The 12,979-nt window shown below is 40.4% G+C and overlaps 1 protein-coding gene across 3 annotated transcripts in view; it reads right to left on the reverse strand.

Moving 5' to 3' along the window:
• The window catches only part of LOC132984276 (RNA-binding motif, single-stranded-interacting protein 3-like), a 125,897-nt gene that overhangs the window by 35,805 nt on the left and 77,113 nt on the right, over positions 1–12,979 (reverse strand). For all 3 annotated transcript variants that reach the window (XM_061051046.1, XM_061051045.1, XM_061051044.1), the window contains exons 5-6: positions 5,649–5,806; positions 3,560–3,639 (exon numbers count right to left, since the gene is read on the reverse strand). In XM_061051046.1, coding sequence (XP_060907029.1) covers positions 3,560–3,639; positions 5,649–5,806 — 238 coding nt within the window. The remainder of the gene's footprint in view (positions 1–3,559; positions 3,640–5,648; positions 5,807–12,979) is intronic.

Genomic DNA, 12,979 nt, shown 5'->3' on the forward strand with positions numbered 1-12,979 from the left:
TTCCTGTTAACAAGGGCTGAGGGAAGCTCTGGTCTTGTGATCAATGTTGGCATTCATTTGGCTGCTTGAAAATAAAATATTACTGCTGCCTGTCAATACATCAGGCTGCACAGACAGACTGTGGGATTAATCAGAGGAACACACATCCCTCATGCCATGCACACATACTGTACATTACGCTGTAACAGCAGAGCAACTTTAACCTTTAGGTATATTGAGGATTTTTTAAAGACAACAAATAGAAGAAACAAAACACAAAGGCCTGCTGCGATGTAAGCTTTGAAATGCCAAAGACTGTCAGTGACACAGAAAAGCACTGACATAAATCAACACAACCTGGCACGCTTTCTCTCAGTGTGTATCAGATCAGTAACAACGGTGTGTGTGTGTTGTGTATATGTGTGTGTGTGTGTGTTTTGTGGATCAGTACACAATGGATCTGGTTGGCCAGATTCTCACAGTTTTACCGGTTTGTGGCTCAGAGCAAATTAAGTTAACACACACACACACACACACACACACAGACACACACGCACAGACACACACACACGCACGCACGCACGCACGCACGCACGCACACACACACACACACACACACACACACACACACACACACACACACACACACACACACACACACACACACACGTTCACACTGGAGAGGGAAGAATATGGACTTCCCTTACAAAGACGAGTAAGAGGTCAGCGAGTTAGCGAGTTTGTTTGCGTGTTGAAGTTTAAACCTCTTTTATTTAATAGTGCTACTAGTAATGTCTTTTTCTTTTTTTTTAGGACCAGTTAAGTGTGTTTCTAACATACACAAGCTGCCGACAGCAGCAGCAATGATGCATCACTCAGGTGCTACAAAATAACACAACTATATGTTACATAGAGAGGCATAAGAGCGTGTGTGTGTGTGTGTGTGTGTCCTGGCTTGAAAATGAGCAGTCGATGGTGCTGTACCTGACGAGTCATACAGCTGGAGCGTCTGTCCTTGTTTTCCATTTATTGCCCTTTATCTGATTGTTTAGTACTTCTATCTCTTATCTCTCACTCTGTCTTTTTCAGTTTGTTTCTCCTCACTTCAGCCTCCTCTTTACTCTCACCTTGTCCTCGTTCTGTTATCCACTCATGTTCAGTAACCTCACTGTGCTCTCTCCTTCTCTCTCTGTATATGTCACTCTCTCTCTCACACACCCACACACCCCTCATCTTTTCTTCAAAACGAGAGACATCCTGAATCTCATCCTCACTGCGTCTCCTCCTCCTCCTCTGTGCTCCCATCCTTTCATCCTCCCTTTCCTTACGCCCCCTCTTCTCTACCCCTCTGTGTATAAAGGCAACAAGTCTGCGCTGTTAATTTGGGGGACAGATTGTTTGCTCTGGGGGATGTCTGCATGTGTGTGAGTATGTGTGTGTGTGTGTGTGTGTGTGTGTACATTGTGCATGTGTGTGTGTGTCTCAATTTGTGTCCTGTGCAGTTTAGGATTTAATCAGTCACATCTTCCCGCTAATCAACTCAAGGTGGTCTAAGGAGCTGGGCAGCAGAGATGATGTTGATATATTATCAGTCACACGGACAATGTTTTGTACACACACAGATGTTGTAACAGAATACAGATATGTCCTTCTGCGTGACTACAGCTGATAAATCAAATACATTGATAGTTGGATAGTGTAAATAAATGTTGTTTTTTTTTGCTATAAATAAAGAGGAACATCCCCACATGTGCCTATGTTAAGCAACCAGATTCATATTTGTCTGCGTGTCTGAAACCAAGGCATTAAAACGTTTATGAGATAATGTTTTGCTTTGAGAGGCAAAAGATAACCTATCATTTTCTGTGAGTGAGAAAAGAAATGTATTACTGTTTTGTACTGGATATTGGACCTTAAAGTCCCTGTAAAGTAAAATCAGCAATATGTCTCCAAGCACGCTAAATATGTTGCAAGAGGATAGCTTTAAACATGTGAAAAGACTGAGAACTATGTTTGACTGATTTCTGATTTTTGACCGTTATTACAGTTTTCTCAAGTTTCAGTTCTAGGTTTTAATGGGCAGAGCTAAGTCTGGTCGTAATTACGTAGATCTGCCCTTCATCTCAACGTTCCATGCTAAGCGATATAAAAACACTGCACGCTGTAGCATCTTCTAGCTAGCTATGAACTCGGCAGCAAGTGTATCTTCCCTGGATACCAGAATTTGAAGAACAGCTCGGTCTGTTTGTTCAAATTCCCCAAGGATGAAGAGATGAAGAACAGGTGGATTAACTTTGTGAAGCGGTACCACGATGGATAGCTAATAATAACATTGTTAAATACTATTCTATTTAAAGATTCTGCATAAAAACTCAGCATTTTTAAATCGAGGCTCTGTGCTGGTTCTCAAAGTAAAATGTAAATGGACTCTATATTGTGCTTTTCTAGTCTTCTTCTAATTCAGAGCACTTTTATACTTCATGTCACATTGACCCATTCACACAGAAATTCACACACTGTTTCTGAGGATGTTATGTAAAGTGCCCATCAAACTAATCCCATTCACACCCCACTGACATTGCCACTCTGTAGCAATCTGGGGTTCACTGTTTTGCCTTAGGACACTTCGACATATGGACTGCAGGAGCTGGATCAAACCACCAATTTCAAGAGTTGACCAACCTGCCCCCAAGTGTAATCATCCAGTTTTGTTTCAGTTGACATTGGCTGTATGAGGAAAAAAAAGGTGTGAAGAGCAAAAAGAGTGAAACACAATCAGCCTCAATGCTCTATGCTGGAACCCATCAGCAATCATGATGATTATGATGAATTAGCTCTTTTATTCATGCCTTTGAACAGATATCTGCAAGTAAGTGTATCTGAATATCAGCACAAAGACGTTGTCTGTCAACACTTACTCCTTTCTTGCTTCTCAAGTTACTGGTCAGACTGTACACAATGACTCCGACAGAAAAGGAAATCTTGGCAAAAAGTCCTTTATCACAAACCGCTGGCTACACAGATCAGAGAAAAATTGGTCATCGCTCCCAGAGACATAAATCATCTTGAGACAAAAGCCAATAGGTTCAGAGATTTGTACTTACGATGCCAAGTATCAAAGAATGGCATTCAACCATCAAATATATGCTTCCTCATACAAAATCAATGAAATGAGAATCATTTTTGTAAAGTTATCTAAACTCTCGTAATGGGCTCTTGCATTGAAATTGAAATAATTCACGGCCCCACTCGTGCAAGATGCCCACCTTGTCATTAAATATAAGACATAACTCCACAATGCTGTTCACAGATAGTAAATGACAAGAGTGCTGCATTCTCACCAATAAGACAGAGAAGATGACTTACATTAAACACACAAACACCTGGAACTTAGTGGAAGGGATTTTTAAAGGTTGGCAGGAAACTGAGTTCATGTCAAAATAATGTGACCTTTGAGTGCAGCAACCTTTGTGTGTAGGAAGGTTGAGTGCATGATGCATCTCCATGAGCACCCTGACCTATAGAGAAACAGTGCCGGTGTATCCGGTGCAATGCTATTTTCTTACTGATGGACACCTACCTGTCATGCCGGGAGGGGTTTTCAAGAATTTTCCGTTGAAATTTTGGATCACGACATCGCACTTTTCCGTCGACTCCATCCTGAAAGAGAGAGAGAAGGAAAGAGGTGTTACTCGAGGACAACCGGCTTCTTCTGTTACTATCTGAAACACAATAGGTACCTCAGTTCTGTTAAAGCGTGCCAATGTATGCAGACATGTGTGCATGCAAATGTGTCCTACATTACTGCAGGTGCATTTAATACCTGCATCTATATGTAGCTGTCCTTGCTAGTCTTTGCATCTCAGAGCAAAACGCCTTCAGAATGTGTATGTGTGCATGTGTGTCTGTTTGTGTGTGTGTGTGTGTGTGTGTGTGTGTTGTCTACGGGGTTTCCTCTCCTTTGTCCCAGTGTAAAAGCTCCATTCAGTCTGATCTGTTGTGTGTCATGTCCTCTTTGTCTGCCCCTATTCAGCTCCGCTCACCCAATCACAGCTCAATGACTAATTGCCTGCTTGGCAAGCAAAAGCCAGCATGAGAGTGTGTGTGTGTGTGTGTGTGTGTGTGTGTGTGTGTGTGGGTAAGAAAAACAGTGACAGAAGAAAGAGAAAAAGACTGTGTGCGTGTAGTACGTGAGCATGCATGTGTGTGTCTTGGGTTTTCTTCACATAGCAAGTGACCCTGAATGGAGCCTTGACTGCATTCTAATCACTGGCACACTCCGCGGTGTAACTGAGAAGACCACACACGCACACACACCTTTACACACACACACGCACGCACGCACGCACGCACGCACGCACGCACACACACACACACACACACACACACACACACACACACACACACACACACACACACACCACACAAAAAGCACACCAACATAGACAGGAAGGTGATGGGGCCAAGGGTACAGGAATGTAGAGTTAGTGATTAATAGCAGGGAGTCAACCCAGAGAGATGATGTTTCCTGTTATTAAAAAACATATTGCAATAATTAGGATTCTGATAAGTCATTAAAACATTGACTTACTATTCAATGTGGCATTTCCAATAAATATCATGGCTTTCAGCAGGATAGGACTAGAAACTAAATTTGTGACATTTTTAAATGGACCTGGCTGAATCATCTGTTCACTCTTACACCTCTTCTTCATCTTGGCCACTGGGCTTCAATAAGGAGTTTTTAACTGGTTATTAAACATCAGCGTGGGGAGGTATCTGTAGGATAAAGTGATTTGATGTTTTTAACAGCAAACACTTCTTGGTGAGTGATACATTTGACTGTTAAAGAAAGCAGGATGAGCTTTTATGTTGTTACAAAAAACTACTGACACACGTACAGGACAGAATCAGAAATCAGATAAGAGGTTTCAGATTTATTTGGTAGCAGTTGCAGTCTTCTAATTGGTTGTGATCCTCTAATCGATTGTTCTTCACTATACCCTGAGTTTTGACAAATCTGGAGGAAAGCTGCCTTTTCGTTTTATGAACCTTGGGCATGGAATAATCTTGAAAAAGAGCCAAAATTAGACACACATATAGTATATCACTTCACAAATGTAAGAGTATCATAACGAATGTGGTGACAGAGGCACGAGGTTATTATAATTTTAAAGAAGCTACGGTGAATTTTTATTGTTGTGATTTAGTGTTGCATATGTTGTATTTAATGTGTTTGTGATTTGTTTGACTCTTACCTAGGCCAGGACATTTTTAATCTCAATGGGACTTGCTGCTCAAATAAGATTAAACAGTCCCTCTTGACCTCTGACCCTATATTAATAAATCTACTTGAATGCTTAGGGGGGAGGAGCCTACATAAAGGTAACCAGTGTAACTTCAAACCAAACGGGATATTGAAATCGCAAAGAGGGCTCCGGCAGGTCCATTTATTTTCACCACACTTTGTATTTGCTGGTCGGTCCCTAGCAGGTAAACCAGTCCACCTGGCACATGGATAAGATGCCCAATAACCAGTCTCAGCCTGGCTGACAGTGGGAGATGTAACCTGAGTTTTTCACATACTAAGCTGCTTTTACAACATTTGTAGAGATCCACTAGTGTAGGTGACAGTTTGTGTGCATGTGTTTGTCTCTCCCCATGTGTACCTTGCAAAGCCTACTCCTCTGCTCAGGCCGTTGGCGTCCCTCAGTATCCGTGTGGAAATAACGTGACCAAAGGGTTTCAGCATGTTCTCCAGCTCCTGCTCATCCATGGACAGGGGCAGGTTGGAGATGTAGAGGTTGGTAGGGTCCTGCTCCTGTTGCTGTTGGGAGAGACAGATAGTATATATTAAAAAAAAGATTAGAAAAATATGATCTTATTTTGCATCGGCGGAAGTTTCAGGAGAAGTTTCATATTTTTGTCATGTTTTAGATAACTGAGCAACGATCAAAGATGCCTTCTGAAACCTCTACAAAATCTTTGGACCTTTTTCTCACAGAGCATGTTTTCCTTCAACAAGAACATGGAAATATTCTTAAATATTAAATGTCATACACCTCCTCTCTGATAGATCAGCAGTTTATGTGCACAGAAAGGACTGGGGATTAACAGAGAATGCTTTGCAGAAATGTTTTTGCTTGACTTCTAAGTGTCTAAAACGCTAACTTTAACTCCCACTAAAAGCTGGTTTTGAGGCATTGAATGCATTAGAGGTTAAGGCGGTAGCATTCAAGTGTTTTTCTTTCCATATTTATGAGTGAATATTCCACAGAAAATGTCTGTGAATTTATCTCAAGTGGCAAAACTCTTCTCAAAAGAGGAATAAACATTTCATTGAAAGGGCAGAGCACCAGCTTCACGCTCAGTTCCCCTGAAGCTATAAGGAAAACCCCCCTCAGGATTCATAGACATTCACTGAGTTACTTTCAAAAAATGATTTTGAGTCAAAGTGGGAGCGTCCTTTTTATGGGCCTCTCAGTTAGTTGGGCTAGTTTAATTCAATTATTTTTGTTCTGTTTAGCAGCACTCTGTTGAGCAGACCAAAGCCTGTGTGAATTTGTCTGTTGTGTGTATATGTGAGCGAGTAAAGCACTGAGGATGGATGCAGGAGAGGGGTTTGATACAGACGGCTACATTTTGGTACCGAGACAGACAGACAGACAGAAAGAAAAATACATTATTTCAAGACATAATTTCATATTTTCACAAAAGTATTTAGGATACATATAGTCATCAAAAATATTTCTTTAGGCACTCAAAATGTAGGGCTGGGAATCTTTTGGTGTCTCACGATTTGGTTTCGATTCTGGATTGGTGAGTCAAAGTCTATTTTTGAATTAGTACATAGGCTACTTCAGGATCTACTCTAGTCATCTGTGACATTTGCTGAATTCCTTGCTACTCCATTTGGCATTCGACTGAGTAAAAGAGCTAGCCTTAGCACTAAGCAGGGAGTGATTGATTAGCCTCCCAAAAAAAAATATTGATTTTTGAAGTTATGAATCTATTTAAAATCTCAGAAGATAAGAATCTACATTTTTTTCCCACCTCTATCAAAATATGTATTTTTTTTAGTTGTTTTTATTTGTCGTTGCTTCCAAAGAGTTTGACATGAATTAGCTGCATTGGCTTTATCTCTCTTCTATGCCATAATGATGGTTATGTATCCATACTTGCCTTTGTAACAATTATGCAAATATACAAGACCTCTTTAAGGATATCAATGATCACATTTGTAATAATCCATACATTTTCCTATTGCCAACACTCAGAAGTGAACAGAATGTCTCTAATACAGTCTATAAAAAAGCTATTCATGTTGAAATGTTGTGCGCCATCTCACATTCCGTTTGTCTCATGTGCTCTAACCCTCAGCAACACAAATATAAGTCACTGACGGTGAATTCAGTGCAGATCTGGAATGACACACTGATCAGACATTATTGTCAAAGAAAATGAAACAAACACTAACGTATAGCGTATGCTGTGCTGTATGATTCACACTGCATGGTAAGAATCGAACATTTTAAGCTCAATTTAAGTGCTATGGCAAACAACGATACTCATTTCTCTGAGTATGTGTGTGTGTGTGTTTTACTTAGTGAATACTTGTGTGAAAGTGTGACAAAACCGCCACCCTATGTGGCTCATTTTGAGCATAAATATTTCCCTTCTCCATGGAGGATTTTCCTTTGCATGCTGCAGAGCTGTTTGATTTCCAGAGTGGGAGTTCCACTTCTGGCCGACTGTGACCAAAGCCATCTATGTAATCAGTGACTCAGAATAAGCAGAGCAGCTCCACTGAAGAAGAGTGAAATATTTTCACTTTTTCTCCGTCTGAATATCTCTCCTCGTCAGCAGGGATTTTCCTTTGGCACAGTCCAACACACAGAGTGGCACAGTTGTCTTCCCACAGACAGCAACTGGCTTTTAATGTAATCTTCCAAAATGTGCATGCCTGTGTGTGAGTGTGTGAGATGTGTGTTTTTGTGTGTGTGTGTGTGTGTGTGTGTGTTTGTCTGTGTTGGTGCAAGTAGTGACAGGCGAAAGCAGCAACATCAAAGGCGTAGAGTCATGTGTAACAGCTGTGCAGCCTGCCATTGATCTTAGAGTCATCTTTCTTACAGAGTGAGATCACTGAGATCATCATCAAACCCTTCTACATTTTACTGAACTGCTTTTCAACACAACTATTAAAACTTTGCTTTTAACTTCACCATTTTTAAAGCCAGTCTTCAAACAACAGCCAGGTGTCCACTTGAACATTGGTTCAGTTCTCCTCTTCAAAGACTGTATGAAAGAAGTGAACGTAGCCTTCTAGTTTCAAAAGTGAAGCTAATGCAAAAGTGTCTTTAACCTGGACTGTTTTTAAAGTCCAGCAGGGGGAGCGGCTCCGCCAGTTGAAAAAAGTAGGCAAACTAAAGAGAAAAGTACTTCTCTTTTCCACTGGACTTCGAGCGTGATGTTCACAAGATAGGTCCAATGACAGTAAAACAGACACAAAGCAGTGCTTTAGGGCATGACTGTGATCAACAAGTGGATACCACCTGTCAACCAGGATAGGGATGATGCATCTCCAACATTCGCTCTAAAAAAGGTCACCTGTGGTCCCAATAAACTAATGGCAATGGGACAAATTCTAAACTCAAGGTGGTCTATATATCATTGGATGACTTTACAGTTGTTAAGGTCTACGTAGAAAAAACAGTGGTGGCTAATGTTGAGGGGAAAAAAAATGCTCCCTCTTTCCCAACTCTAGTTTCATGAACATTTACATATCCTACATTTATGCAGATTCAAGGCTTTCAAGTCTGTCCGTCACCACTTGCATGGACAGCCCATTGGGAAGAGACCTCTTCTTATAAACACTATCAACAAGAGGAATGATTACGATGAGAAAATATGATTTGAGTGTTCATCAAACTACTGCGTTCATTACATTTTGTATGTTTATTATTGCAGATTCAGATATGTTCAAATGGGAATCAAACAGAGAAAAAACAGGGTATGGATGGATGGATGGATGGATGCATGGATGGATGGATGAACGTTGTGGAAGGATCTTCATATCGGTGTTAGTGAGCTAGTTTTTGACTGTCACATAAATAGGCAAAGTAAAAACTTAAACAGGCAGGGCTAAACAGACAAACGGAAAGGAGACAGACAGACAGACATGAGGCCGCTATGGAACACTGGCTGTGTCGTCGCAGTTTGAACTTTTAAAGCTTGATGCATGATTCATAGAGTTTTATCTGCACATTTATAGAAAATGTAATTAGGAAAGGCAGTTACTGTAAGTGACATACAAATGTAATATGACCTGATATCTTGAAAACTGGGTTGATGGGGCAATTATTCACATGTAAACTGCATGTTTATTTGCTCCACTGATCACATCCAGAGATATCCGACTTTACTGTGAGCTTCATGTTTATAAAAACGAGATGTATTCAGGTTTGCAGAGGCTCAAACATTGCCTTACGGGATCATGTTTATACCCAGTGACAAACTGCAGCACAGTGTCTATATTCAGTGATACTGAGCTTTGCACATTAAGAAATAATGGAAAACAACCCCTTGGTTAACAAAGAATTTACACACCCAGCTTCTGCCGGTGCACTAAAAAGGAGAACTGTCTTTAAGGCAAAATGGTGAATTCCTACGGGAACATTCAGTTGTCCAAAGCTAATAAGGCTAAAGGCACCATTACAAATCCAAAGTTACAAGTTAATTCAGTGTATAAAGCACCAAATCTACTGAACACATCCATTGCTAGTCTTTAAAGTCTCTGAGTTCCTGTCATTCAAACAAATTAACTCCGGAGCAAACCTGAGGCTATGCTCCACTGTGCTTTTAACTCTTACTGTACATGTGGACATTTTCCTCTCAATTTGACAAAAAGATTTCCATTTTCAGTCAACTGTTACTCTGTGTGCATAGCAGAATTTCCTTGGCCATGGATGTAGGCAACAGCGACAGAATGCTGCATGTTCTCCCTGTTTCCCTGCCATAAAGACGGTAAATGGATAAAACAGGAGATTTCCTACCGCTGAGGTCAGGATGGTAACAAGCTAATTACATCCAAAGACAATAAGTCTTAAACACAATGTCATAGTGGTTTTCCCAAATTCTAGAAAAAAAGAAGGTCAGCTGTTTTGTTTCACACACCATTTCCGTTACTGTAATATCTCCTAAGCCCCTACAGTTTCTAATTCTAACATCTGTGGCTGTCTGTAAATCCTTAGCTGTATTTGTCTCAAACCAGGGAAATCCCATTACACTTCAATAACAAAATCTCCACATAGATTTGGTTGTAAAACAATTTCTTTGCCAATGTATTCCTGCAATATGAATTTTTAAGTGCTGTGGAGCACCCACATGTGAATGCACTCTGCTTGACTTTGCTCAAAGTTTCCTTTTGCACAAAGTTACTTTGTAGTGATCTCTCACTCTGCATGTTGCAAATGACTCACCTCTCTCTCTCTTTTGCTGTCCCCCCTCTCTCTCTCTCTCTCCATCTTTTTGTCTCTCTGTAACATCTGTCTTTAGCTGGAAACAGCTTCACACCCACTGTGTCTCTCTCCCTGACTGTGTAGCCTGCCTGCCAGCCAGTCAGCCCGTGTTTTCAGCTCCATTAAACCTCATTGCTGAATCATTACAGCAGATCCGCACCTCTTATCATGCTACTTCCAGGTTAGCCTGCAACGCCAAAAACACCTACTAAATAGCTTAAGGGCAAAGAGAGGGCAAAGTGCTAGTTAAATACCTGTGGAAAGCACTTGCTGGATCTGCATGCAAGACAGATGGATGTTAGTTGAGACGGTGCTAGAATGTCACATTTCTTTGCTATACCTCTTTTGCATCTCAAATAGCAACACTTCACATGAGACATGACACATCCTAAGCTTTCCAAGAACCCCTAGAAAAAGGTATTCACAGGTATCGAAAATGAATTTTTAGAAAAACATTGGAAAATTAAAGCAAGCGCCAGGGACTAGAAATGCATTGGAAAAAAGACTTGCAGTGCACTCTTTTAAAGAAGCAGTATATGATTAGGGAAATGAGACTTTCTATTCATTATGTCTTGATTCCTTCCTTTTACCCTTTATGCTGGTCTTTTACTTAATCCTGCTCATTTCCTCTTTTAATCCATCTATTCTTTAAACTCCTTTGCCCTCCTTCAGCCCACCTTCTCTCTGACCTAACTTCCTCCTTTCTCATGTTCACCCTCCTTCCTAAGTCCTCTGCCTTTCTCCTCTACTTGCTATTCCCCCCTCCTCTTCCTCAGATTAAATCGTAATCTCCTATAATGGTATCCTTCTTGGCTAAAATGCTATCTGAATGCTTAATTAATATTTAAAGAGCAGATTTTTCCTCCTTTCCTTAGTTTCCTTTTCCCCTAGCCTTCATGCATGCTCTTTTCTTTCTTCCATGTATAACATCCCCCCCCTTCACCATCTTCATTTTAGTTCTCCCTCATTTCTATTCATCCCTCACCTCTACCCCTTTTTTCCTCGCTTTGCATTTCCTCCATTGCCCTATTCCTCAAGCCAAGTTCTAATCTTTCATAATGATTGTCTGGGTGTCTAAACTCCCTGTAACGGCTTAATCAATACTTAATGAACAGATCATAAATACTTTATGAACCCTAAACCCTGAAATCCCCAGGGTTTCATTAGCCATGGAGATCTACACTTTTCTCCATATACATGATGACTGGAGTCTCACAGAAATCAACACTCGGATACTGATTACCTCATCTTTTAGTCTCTGGTCAGTTCCTATTGCTGTTGGACTGCTGCTGCCTCTAAAATATACAAGTCATCCCTTGTGTAGTCGGAGGAGCACAAAAAAGAAATATCTCTGTAAGATTTCATTTTAGTGAAAAGTGAAATCACTTTGCTATCTATGTTTGCAGATGTCTTTTCTCCAGTAGTATATAAGTTCTGCATGGCCCAATTACTTTCTGGTTGGGTTTATCATGTTGATTCATTTAAAAGAATTATAATAGTTTAACTTTGACAATAGTTAGCACCAACCAAGTAACTGCATTGGACATAGAGGCATTAAATAAATGCTGATACCAACAACAGGACTGGGACGTTTACTTTTGCGACACAGCTGTGCTCAATACTTGACTCTGATTGGTCTATTTCTGAGGTCTTCCATTTCTTTTAAGCAGAGAGCTGCTGTGTTGAACAGACCACTGCTAGGGACGCTGCTCTGATCACAGACCCAGGAGGACTATGTATATGCAATTATAACAACCCGCAGGAGAAGTCCTGTAAATTTGACATTAGAACATTTACTGTGTAAGAGAAACTAAACAGAACACAGTTGGGGATCAGAAAGTGTTCAGTCCCTTTCACCTTGTCTCACTTCTAGTCATTGGAAGTGTTAAGCTAAATGTGAGTGATGACAACTAAGTGGTCTGATTTAAGAAGGCTCCGGACTTTACTGTTGTCATGGAAGCAGTTCCAAATCTAGATTGAAGGGACTATTTCTTTAGTGGATGAGTTGATATTTTTTAAGTAAAATGATGTCAGGTTAAAAATACATCCAAAAGTACAGTAGCTGGTCTTTGCTCACATGATGACACGAAGTACCAAGAAAAATGCTTTTGTCGCCTGGGAACAGTCTAGTCCCAGTGAGATTAAGACATAGTTGTGTTAGCAGAGTTAAAGAAAAATACACAAAAATGATAATCTATTGTCGCTTATCATTGTGTATTACTTAATGCTGCTTGTAGAAATGTTTTATAAAAACACTATCACACTCCAGGTCAATCGGTTTTCCTGTATATCAGCATTGTCATGATTGCCTTGTGTAAAATCAAAGCAATGCTAATCTCCAGTTCAACAGCAACACCATCTCCTGTGATATGCTTTCATGTAACTTTGTCACATCCTTCAACCACAGCCACAGCTGGTTTATTCTTCTATGCATTTTTGTGTCGATTATCTCAAGAGAATTGGGTTTGAACTACAATAAAACA

The sequence above is a fragment of the Labrus mixtus genome, chromosome 11, assembly GCF_963584025.1.
Source record: "Labrus mixtus chromosome 11, fLabMix1.1, whole genome shotgun sequence".
Lineage (NCBI taxonomy): Eukaryota > Metazoa > Chordata > Actinopteri > Labriformes > Labridae > Labrus > Labrus mixtus.